Source organism: Nyctereutes procyonoides, unplaced genomic scaffold (assembly GCF_905146905.1).
Source record: "Nyctereutes procyonoides isolate TBG_1078 unplaced genomic scaffold, NYPRO_anot_genome, whole genome shotgun sequence".
NCBI classification, from domain to species: domain Eukaryota; kingdom Metazoa; phylum Chordata; class Mammalia; order Carnivora; family Canidae; genus Nyctereutes; species Nyctereutes procyonoides.
This window is the reverse complement of record NW_026575120.1, coordinates 36,218,385-36,230,326: the sequence shown is the minus strand read 5'-3', so window position 1 is coordinate 36,230,326 and position 11,942 is coordinate 36,218,385. Positions and strand designations below refer to the sequence as shown.

The 11,942-nt window shown below is 39.6% G+C and overlaps 1 protein-coding gene across 1 annotated transcript; it reads right to left on the bottom strand.

The window, feature by feature from the left end:
• Nucleotides 1–2,148: 2,148 nt before the first annotated feature.
• Nucleotides 2,149–3,102, bottom strand: LOC129516187 (olfactory receptor-like protein OLF3). Its single transcript, XM_055335522.1, has one exon. The coding sequence runs from the start codon at nt 3,100–3,102 to the stop codon at nt 2,149–2,151; it is 954 nt and encodes a 317-aa protein (XP_055191497.1).
• Nucleotides 3,103–11,942: the final 8,840 nt, after the last annotated feature.

The window sequence follows — 11,942 nt, the reverse complement described above, 5'->3', positions numbered from 1 at the left end:
AAATCATTCTATTTTTAGCTGAAAGTCAATTAAGTTTGAACACATTCTAAACCAACTTTGAAATCTGTTAAATCACATGATTTGACTTGATTTTTTTTTCTTTCCCCATTGCCACTACTTCAGTTCAGATTCCTCTAATATCTCAATAGTATCACTCAAGTAATCAGCCAGTTGGTCTCCTGGCCTCTAATTTCTTCTTCCTCTGAATCATTTTCAAGAGTGATAATTCAAAGACATAACTTTTTATTAAGCCAGACCCCTGCTTAAAAATCTTTACTACCTTCATAATGCTATTAAAATTAAAAGATAGTTTGGCATTTGGTGCCCTCAGTGATGTGACCCTTTTATACCTGCCTGCTTCATCCTCACTAATTCTTCAATCTTCTCCGCCCTGTAAACGAGCTTCAAGACATTTTTTGAATTCTTGTGCACTCCTCCAGCTCTGTAACTTTCACTAGTTGTTAATTTGCTTGAGTTGTTCTCATCTCAAAAACTCATTTTCACTTTCCTGATCTCCACAAGGACCTTTTCTGATTATTTCATACAGGACTATTTCTGCAATCACCTCAAAAGCTCACTACCTGAGAAACTTATTCACATTGCATTTTAGTTACTTCATCATCTATCATCCCCACTGTGTAGTTACATTATGGTCAGGAATGATTCATATTCACTATTATGTCTCAAGAATCATTCAATGTTACAAACACGTACTAGAATTTCCATTAAAATTTCTTGAATTAACACCAAGAGAAATTTAGCCCACTAGCATTGATATCTTTTGACAATCTACCTGTATCACACATTTTAGAACTGGATTATTTTAGATTAAATTAAAATATCAAATGGGCTCTGGATTAAATGAGACTTCACCTCTTGTCACTGAGATTGTGTGATACTGTGTTCAGAAAGGAGAGAACTACAAATCTGACTTACACAAGACACAGGATGAAAGGACTTTGAGATTTCTTCAAGGGAGTAAGATGAGCTACTATCCATTCTTTATCCTCTTTCTCCTTCTTTGCCTATTGTACGATATTTCTCCCCCGCTTTGTTCCTTACTTAGGTGTTTTCTCAGAGATGAGGTCTTGTCCCAGATAGTCTACCTCACTAGTTTACAAAGATCAGCTAGGGCCCTGTTGTGTGTGGGAGGAGGGATCGGAGAAAGTGTTCAGACAGAGACTAGAGCGGGGGACACTGCACAGTTGACCCAACTATCCTGATTCCCAAAATATGTATTAAAATATCTTGTTTTTCGATGGCTTTGGTCCTTTCTAAGACTGACTATATCTTTTATATTTTATATTTTATATTTTATATGTTAATTCCAATTTTATTTGCTCATTGCTTTTAAAGTCTCAGGAAGAAGTTAGGAATTTTTCAAAGATTAGACAGTTTTAACTTTTCAATTGTACCTCTTACATATGCAGTAAAATTCTCAAATTGTTTGTATGCTGTCAAGTAGTACCCCAAGGAAAATGTGGCTTTTCCTTGGCCAGTAGTAGCCTTGTACAAACACCTTTAGTTATATTCCTATCACTATAAAACAAGACCGTCTGTGATGCTCCTTTCTCAAGGTAGCACTCAGACAAAATGCTATGTGCACAGGTAGCAGGTCCAGCACACAGACATCTTCACAGCCTTGATAGCATCTCTGTCCTCAGTACAGTGACTCACACAGTTACTGAATGTGGATACATATGCTGCGCAGTTTACTGCATCTAAAAGATGAAAATGCTTTTGTTCCCAATGGAAGCACTATAACCTTGCACAAAATTTGGATGATTAAGCACCAGTGTTCCAAAGTAAGATTCATGAATAGGTCTCTGATTACAAACAATGTGACAATCAAAACAGCAAACTGTACTTTTTGTTCATCACTCTCAGGACGTATGAATGGAGATTGAGTAAGGGTGGGAAGTCCAGTTCAGCAGGGCTCATCTCCACTGAACGTGCTGCTGTGACATAAAAATATACCCATATCCCATACCCCAATCCAACCTCCAGCCTCCTACCCAGCACCACGAGTATATGTGTCGTCATCTCCTTCCTGGTTGCCAGGGCAATGCAGGTGATGCCTGCCATATCCGAGTTAACTGGGATAAAGCACAGGGAAAGTTCTTTTCTCTAAGTGTTGTTCAAGATCCATCAAGTTGCCAGTTTTGACGTTATTCCAGATAACTGCCCTAATAGTTTCTGCCAGGCTCCCTTCACCTCCTTATTCCTTACACTATAAATCATGGGGTTCAGCACAGGCATCAAAATGGCATAGAAGACAGAAATCAACTTCTCCTGAAGGACAGATGGGCTGGAGCGGGGCTGGATGTAAGTGAAGATGGTCATGCCATAGCACAGGACAACCACTGTGAGGTGAGAGGCACAGGTGTGGAAGGCTTTCTTTCTTCCCTCTGTGGACTGGATCTTTAGGATGGTGGAGATTATCTGGATGTAGGACAGGAGAACCAGGCAGAAAGGTGTCATCAGCAGAACAATGCTAGAAACCATGATTGCAATCTCGTTGGAGGAGATGTCTACACAGGCCAGCCTGATTACAGCTAGGATTTCACATGATATGTGATCAATGTACTTGTTTGTGCACATGGGCAGCTGAAATGTGATGACAGTCTGCATGAGAGAGTTCATAGAACCACTGACCCAGGAGGTGATGGCCAACCTAGTACAGAGCCCTCCGTGCATGATGACCGAGTATCGCAGGGGGTCACACACAGCCACATAGCGGTCATAGGCCATCACCGCCAGTAGAACAAACTCAATCCCACCCAAGCCCAGGGAGAAGAATAACTGGGCGGCACAGCTCACAAATGGGATTGCTTTATGGGCTACAAGAAGATGTGCCAACATCTGAGGAACGATGCTTGTGGCGTAAGAGACATCAACGAAGGAGAGGTTGGTGAGAAAGAAATACATGGGAGTGTGGAGTCGGCTGTCCAGTCTGATGAGAAGAATGATGAGGAAGTTTCCCAGCACTGTCACCATGTACATGATCAAGAAGAGGACAAAGAGGGAGACCTGTGTGTCCCAGTCACTGGACAAGCCAAGAAGAATAAACTCTCTCACCCAAGTCTGGTTTTCTGTGTCCATTAAAAAACATATGATTATTAATCTGCAGAAGAAGACAGAAATAGTAGAAACTATTGAAGTAAAGAACCATAAGAATAACTTCTTGAAAGAATGCATATTGAATATGACCTTCAGCCTTAGCCAGATGCTTCTGATCATGCATACAGTATAATGACAAGCTTGATCCTGATATACATTATATCTACTCTATGTAAGAGAGATAATCCATTCCTTCAAAATGACAAGACAGTCTTAAGGATTTCACGGAGGCCTAGAGATAACACAGTGTGATTTTAAGAGCTCTATTTTTTAACTTACCATAGTTCCCAGAGCAAGAGGTGATTATATGTGATAGTGGGGGATCAAGTTATAGGCAATGAAGATAAACATGATCAAATTCAAGAACAGGGGTGCCCGGTGGTTCAGTCGGTTAAGCGTCTGCCTTCAGCTCTGGTCATGATTTCAAGGTCCTGGGATCAAGCCCCACAACTCTTCAGCAGGGAGCCTGCTTCTCTCTATCCCTCTGCCTGCTGCTCTCTCTGCTTGTGCTCTCTCTCTCTCTCACTCTGTCAAATAAATAAATAATATATTTAAAAATATAAAAATAAAAAGTTCAACCTCTTAAAAAAGTCAAGAACCACATTACACATATCTACTACTGTACTATCTATCTACTACTATGATAAAAAAAAAAAGTAAACAACTTACCCAAAAAAAGTGGGAAAAAGAAGGCCTCTTGGTGGCTCAGTTGGTTAAGCATCTACCTTCAGCTCAGGTCATAATCTCAGGGTCCTGGTATCACACCCCACATAGGACTGCCTGTTGAGCAGGGAGCCTGCTTCTCCTTCTCCCTCTGCTGCTCCCCTTGCTTGAGCTCTCTCCCTCTCTCTTTCTCTCTCTCTCAAGTAAATAAATTTTGAAAGATCTTTAAAAAAAGGAGAAAAAGATTCAGATGTGGAAGATATATAGTACAAACATGGCTAGTGTCTCACAGACAGATCTGGAATTTGAGTGCCTGGATATGAATCCTCTCTTATGACATACCTGATACGTGATTAGGTTTTCCTATATAAAATGTGATAATGTTGCATAATTCAGGAGTAGATTTAAGGTAATATGTAGATAATTTATTAGGAAGTTGCTTATAAACTGTTACTGGTAACGGGACTTCAGCAGTATTCAGCAGCGCTAGGAATTGTTAACATGAGTTCTTCCCCAGAAAGACAAACAAATATACTTGTCCTCACATCCCCTCCATCTTATGCTTAGTACTAGAATAATCATCCTAAAATACAAATTTAATCAGACCACTTTTGCACACATACCAATTTGGGATATCTGTCTACAGAATTAAGAACATCATGGACAGGGGAGTATCCAAACACTCATTAAAGAGGACCTGCTCTAATTTTTATTAATTTTAGCATTTATTATCAGAACTGTTTTAGAGCAAAGTGTTTTACTAAAGTATCCTGCTAATACTTAAATACCTTGCATGGATATGTCAACCAATTATTTTTAACCCATCGAAAGTATATTTATTTCTAAAGTCAATTCCCTTGATTTTATTTTATTTTTTTAAAGATTTTGTTTATTTATTTGAGACGCACACAGAGAAAGGCAGAGACACAGGCAGAGGGAGAAGCAGGCTCCATGTAGGGAGCCCGACATGGGATTTGATCCTTCTCCAGGATCATACTGGGCTGAAGGCAGGCACTAAACCTGAGCCACCCAGGCTGCGCAATTCTCTTGATTCTAAAATAATTTAAGTTCAAAACAATTGATGTCCATAAATGCCTATCTTCTACAGTTATAGAGTCTCCTCTTGACCTCTCAGGAGATTAAGAAAATAGAAATAGCATCTATGTTTGAAAAGCCAAATGAAGGAGGAAATATGGGTCTGTCGGTTGATTTTAACACTTGAAGTACACACTATTTTAATATTTCTTTGGATCAACTTTCACCTAAATTGAGCTAGATTCCTAGTTTGTCTTCATATACACAATGAAATAATTGGTACACAGTGTGCTACTCATCCAAACAGTTTGTGTTGAAAAGATATAGCTTGGTCTTCTCAAACTTGTACTATTCATTGATGTCAATGGATAAGACAGACTTTTGAGATTATTTGTTCCATTTTTTCTCAGTAGAAACAAGATGCCCAAATCCTTCTCAGAGAGGACACAACTCTTGTTTAAAGCCAGATGTGAACAATGAACACCGTTAAGAACCAGTCTAGATAGCTCCTACTCTTGTACAAGACTATTTTGTGTTTTCTCCTCAGTATTTGTCCCAACTCTAGCTGCTTTTTCTGTAAGTACTTAGTATTCCTTTAATAAATAATAATAAACTAATCCTCTTTAACATCATTTGGGTCATATCTTCCTCATATACAACAATCCTCAAATGACACTTGTCTATGTATGTTTTGAGATTTGTTTACTCAAAACTGAACAATTTAGGCTGCCGGTTTAGACTATAGCATTTAAAAATGATGTAACTGGGTAGTTCACCTCCTTAGACATGAGCACCATGCAGAAAACCTTTTCAGATTCTTATGTTCTATGAATTGTGATGGATATAGGATAATTATGGTGACCACAATAAAGAGAACACAAAATGACATAATATGAAGTTGCCATTGAAATATTCTGTTTTAAATTTTCTCCTTCTTGACCTATCACCAATGCTTGAAACTCCAATAATAGTAATTTACCCCTTTTATGTTGAAATTGTTCTCTTTGTGAATTTTGTAGATGTAATTATTCTAAATAGAGTTTTTAAAATACCAGGAGAAAACTGAGACACTTACAGATGGAGAAGGGATCAGGAATATCAATGAAATTACAGGGAAAATCAGGTCTCAGGCATTGATGCAGACATCAACTCTTCATTGTTTAAATAGAAACATTGGCCACAGTTAAAGTACCTCCAAGTGCCTTCTCCCATTATCCAGTTATTAATACAAACAGCAAATAGAGCCAAAATGCTTTCTCTCTTGGAAAGAAGGGATATGCAAACAAAAACCAAGTGTTCAGATTCCTAATCCAACACATTTTATCTAATTAATACAACTAATCGAAAAGCTCAACTTCAGCAGTTATGGTTTTTTCTTTAAATAAAGAAAATCTGTCCATTTGCCTGAAATCTATGTGACCTTGTGCATTGGGGAGCTTGTCAGTCTTGGTTGGGACAAGTGAAAATCCCCAATACAGAAACAGAACACAAGAAGGTAGGTCCCACAACCTGCGCCTGCAGATAGGGCTCTCTCATGCTGCTCAAAGTGACTCAGAGCCATACCTTCAACAAGGTGAACTGGCCATAGAAATGGCACTTCCATGTAGAGAGAGATTTCTCTGACTCCCGACTGAAGAGTTAGTTGATGGCCACAGTGAGAGCATCCATCCTGAGCAGGAGTACTTGCATCATTCTAACGTATGAAAACAGATGAGTCACGGGGGGCTTGGGTGGCTGGTATCTCAAAGGTGGGTTTGACATCCTGAAAGAACAATTACTTTATTCTCTTTGTGGTCTGGTGAACTTCTTCTAGCCTGACTTGGTTACCTGACTTTTCACTTCCTCTGAGACCATTTCCCAGGTCCCAGTTTCTCAAACCTGTATGAACCTGACACTCACTTTTGGCAACATATTGTATCATGGTCTCCTGTAAAGCCTTGTCTTCTTTATACTTCTTGTTCCCTGTGGCTAAGACTAGGGTTTTCAAGGCAATACAATTCCCTCTGTCTAGCAAGTCTCCATGGTGCAATCCCCACAGCCAGTTCTAGGGAAACCAACTCTGGGATGACCAGAAGCTTGCCTCCAGTTCATTGTCTGAGTGTCAGGGGTCTATGAGTAGGCCCTTAATTGCCTTACATCTTCATTTATCTGTTACAAAAAAAGAAAACTATAATATTGTCATTATCAAACCCTTCAGAAATAATTGAGATACGAGGAATTAGAGCAAGTGATAATGTATCTTTCCTGAAAATGTAATATGATATAATACTTCCACATCCTGCTAACCAATATCAATACCTAATGAAAGATTTTCTATTTCTGGGCTTCTTCCCTAATGGTCTTTCTCTCTGTGTGTCCATACTAAGCTTTGGAATTGAGAATACATATTACCCAAGACTCATGCTCCTGCAAAGCAGTCATTTCACCACATTTGCTATAATGCTTAGGATGAGAAGATTTCACCAGTCCTGTTTCATGCCCCTGACCCAAGTCCCTAACAAGTCACATCATTTCTGTCTCTGTCTCTGTCCCTGCCGAGGCCACACTCCCACAGCCTGTGGATGCCTCTCAGATGTTAGTCAGTGCTGACAAAGGAGATGTGTCTGTTTTCCTCTAGATGTAAGCTGGTCTCAAGAGCTCTCCCTCCAGCACAAGGATGGACCACAGGAAGAGACATCCCAAATTCCTTGGGTCCCAGGGCTCCTCAGTCACCCGGGACTACTTGCCATTGCTAGGGACACTACTGGGAGGACACGGACAGGAGCTAGAAACAGCCCACACACAGACCTAATGAGCTTTGGCAGCAGCTGCATTTGCAGGGGAGGGCTGACACATCCCCCAGGAGCCTCCTGCATGGCAATGTTAATTGCTGCCACCACTCCCAATGCACAGGACAGGGCCTCCGCCCTGCCCTTCTCCCTATGGAAGGTTCTTCTCCATCCCTCTGCCTCTCACATCTTCATTGCAGCTTTAGGCCATTCTAAAGAGTCAGAGAAGCCAGCCTTCTGAGGTTGGAACATGTCCTCCTAGAGCCCAAACCAGACTTTAGCCTTCAAGACCCCAGTCCAGGGAGCAGTGACTGGCTGCATCTAAATCTGGTGGAAACACCCATTCTCCCCTTCTGGCTCCAGATGCCCTTACTTCTCCTTCTGGAGACAGGAGAGATGTGCTTCTCTTCCCTGATACATGTGTAGTGTCCAGTGGGCTTCTCTGGCTACTGCAAGTATGATGGATATCCTAGGACATTCCTCATGGTACTATAACAGCATCACGTAGATAGATTTAAAAATCTAAATGTACAAAAAGTTGATAAAGGAAGCATTAGCAACTACTGAAAAAATAAAATGGAAAAGAATTAAGATCATCTAAGATCATTGACACAAAAAGGTGATTTTTTATCCCTCTTCAAACTCTATTTTTAGTTTAACTTTGTTTTTATAGAGATTATAGCTTTATATGCTGTTGAATGAAATAATACAGAAGTAATTCTTGTGCTGTTTGCCCAGTTCCCCCCAAGGGTAACAACTTACAAACCTATAGTACAATAAGATAACATGATATATAATAGGCTAGAAGTCTACAAATTATTACATGCTATGATAATATGATATTGTGATATTATTTATATCACAAGATATTGGCATCAATATAGTCAAGATACAGAATATTCCATCACACAAGAATCCCTCATGTTCTTCTTTTATTGCCACACCTTCTTCTGTGCAGCCCCCACCCTCTCCTTGATTTCTGGTAATCACCATCTGTTCTCCATAATTTTGGCAATTGAAGACTTACATATTAATAGAATAATAGAGAATATCCCTGCTGGGGCTAGCTTTTTCACTCAGCATAATTCTCTAGAGATTCATGCAGGTTGTTGTGCGTATCAACCATTCGATCCTTTTCATTGTTGATGAGTATGCTATGGTGTGTATGAACCACCTCTTGTTTAACCATTCGCAGGTTGACAGACATCCAGATTATTTCTGGTTTGGAAATATTATCAACAAAACTGCTATAAATCCTGAGGTTCAGGTTTTTGGGTGACTATAGTGTTCATTTGAATGGGAAAAATCCCCAGGAGTACAATGGTGGGGTTGCCTGGTAGTTGTATATTTAGGTGTTCGGCTTTTTGCTCTGCTCTGTTTTTTAAGGAACTACCAATCCATTTTCCAAAGTGTCTGCATCATTTTATATTCTTGTCACCAATGTATGGATATCCAGTTTGTCCTCATTCTCATTAGCATTTGGCATTGTCACTATTTTTATTTCATTTGCGTTTTCCGAACAGTTCTAAGTGTTGAAAGTCTTTCTATGTACTTATTTGCCATTTGTCTATCTGCTTCAGTATAATGTATCTTCATGTCACTTTGGATATTATGTCCTGCTGCTGTTGAACTTTGAGAATTCCTTATGTATTCTAGATAGTAGTTATCAGTTGAATATGTGGTTTGCAAATATTTTCTCCAGCCTGTGCCTTAACTCTTCATTGTCTTAACACAGTCTTTCTTGGGGTAGAATTTTATAAACTTGGTGAAATCCAATTTATCACTTTTCATCTTATAACACATGCTTGTATCACATCTAAGAAAACGTTGCCCGCACTAGATTGCAATATTATTCTCCTATGTTTTTTTTTTCTAAAAATTTATAGTATTGTAAGTCTGTAATGCCTTGAGTGGTAACTTTTTCATAAGCTATGGGATGGAGTTATTCTTGACTTACAAATTCTATACATGGTTAGGATTGCACATAATTATTTTATTTCTGAGCTCTTTCTTGAACATGCTCATGGAGACATTGAGCCAGGATATAATGGCCAATCTAGTACAGGGCCTTCCATGCATGATGACTGAGTATTGCAGTGGTTCACATATAGCCACAGACCTGTTATAGGCCATCACTGCCAGTAGATCAAACTCAAACCCACCCAAACCCAGGGAGAAAAATAACTGGGCGGCACAGCTCACAAATGAGATTGCTTTATGGGCTGCAAGAAGATGCACCAGCATCTGAGGAATGATGCTTGTGGCATAAGAGACATCAACGACGAAGAGATTGGCTGGAAAGAAATACATGGGAGTGTGGAGTCGGCTGTCCAGTCTGTTGAGAAGAATGATGAGGAATTTTCCCAGCATTGTTACCATGTATGTAATCAAGGAGAGAACAAAGAGGGAGACCCCTGTGTCACTGGACATGCTGAGAAAATCAATTTTATCACACAGATCTGGTTTTCTATCCCACTAAAAATTGTGATGATTCTTAATCTGCAGAGAGAGTCAGATATGACAGAAGCTGTTGAATGAAAGAATTATGAAAGTAACTTCTCATGAATAACATGGTGTACACCTCCGGCCAGACTTAGTCTGATGTTTCAGATCATTCATGATCCAAAATGAGGCGTGGTCCCAACAGGTAGTATATCCACTCTGCATCAGAGTCAGGCCAGCACCTTCCTACGAACACGAGTTGGTCTCAGGGAGACACAGGGAAAGCCTGGAGATAATGCAGTGCAATTCTAGGAGCTCACATCCCAGAAACTTACCATAAGGGCAAGGAGAGAATGGTAGGTGACAATTGCAGGTAAAATGATAAATGATGAAGAAAACTTGGTTAGAAAGTGTTTTAAAAACTACCTTACATATATCAACTAGACCCATCATAATGAAATGGGTGAATTTATTACAAAAGGAAATATTGGGAAGAGTCAGGTCCTAATGGAAAGATCTGGAATTAGAGAACCTAGATTTAAAATTTAATTTTATTCAGCAACTCTGTTATTTTGATTCTGTGATGAAATGGTATGTATGAAACAGATAATATGACATAACTTACAAGTACATTTAAGCTGAAATGTAGGAAGCTTATGGAGAACATCCTCGTGAACTGTTAGTGATAGGACTGCGGTATTAATATGGGTATGAGCGTTAGTATGACCTCTGCCTTCAGGGAACTAGCAAACAGGAATTCCCCCATGCTCACCCTCTGAATATTCAGATGTAAATAATATTGGAGGCATCTTTTAATAGGTCTGAGGGCTTAGGGATGACTGGGAAGCTTCGAGGGCCCTTTGTCTTTTTGATAAACTTTGGTCTCTGCATTGGATAGGATGCGGTAGGGATTATAATTGTATCTTGTTCTCTTTTCCCCCCATTTTCAACTTGTTGCTGTTAAGAATCTACCCTTTGTATATGGCATCCAAAGAAGAGAAATAAGAGTATGGATGATTAGACTTTCTCTAGACAAAAGATGCGGGGAAAGCACATGTTTACGGACCCTTCTTCACTGGCAGAGAGGAGAGTAAGAATTCACTTAGCTGTATATTACAGTGGGGTCTTCTTCATTTCCTTTGCTCAAGAAGCACTTTTTCAGTAGAACTATACAGTATAATATCAATTTTGAAAATAGAAACGTTTCCTTCCTAAAAGATTTTTATAGGACAGACTCACTCTCATTAATACTCTGTGCCTAGCTGTTCACTAACCATCTTTTCCCCCAGTGTGCAAAAGTGGGGATAAAGGGAGCAGGAGGGCTTGAAAGTAGAAACAGACCTGCCTGCCCATCATTAAACCCACGGATGTCCTGCTAGGGTCTCTGAGCAGAAAGGTGAAGAACTGTCTACACTTGAATTCTCTAACTTGTTAAACAAAAACAAACACACACAGGTAGCCCCAAAATGCCTATCTCTTTCATGGTTCAGCCACATACATTTCCACAAACTCTGCTGATGTCCTCCTCTTAACCTGATCTCCTCTTTCAACTGTTCCTCCTCTTCAGCTCCATCACGATCCCTCCACCCCTCACTTGGCTTTTCTTCAATCGTGGTCAGATCAAAAAAAAATATAACTACTTGCCTCAAAAACAACATTCAAATTTAACTCTAAAACCTCAAGGAAAAAAATATGTTAAGTGTTGTTGAATTTTAACAAATCTGCAACAGAAAGCAGACATTTCTTTTTCCACTCATTTGGCAAACACTTGTGAAGTGTCATTGCTGCTAGAGGCTGAGATTTCAAAGTGAATATCATACCTCCCGACTCGTAAGCTCATGTGGATGAAAAAGACATAGAACAGATTGTCATCCCATCACTGTCCCTTCTTCCAAGTACGAGTCTCCTGGAGAA

What these genes read in the sequence shown, in the direction of transcription:
- LOC129516187 (XM_055335522.1), bottom strand. Translation starts at nt 3,102, where the DNA reads ATGGACACAGAAAACCAGACTTGGGTGAGAGAGTTTATTCTTCTTGGC.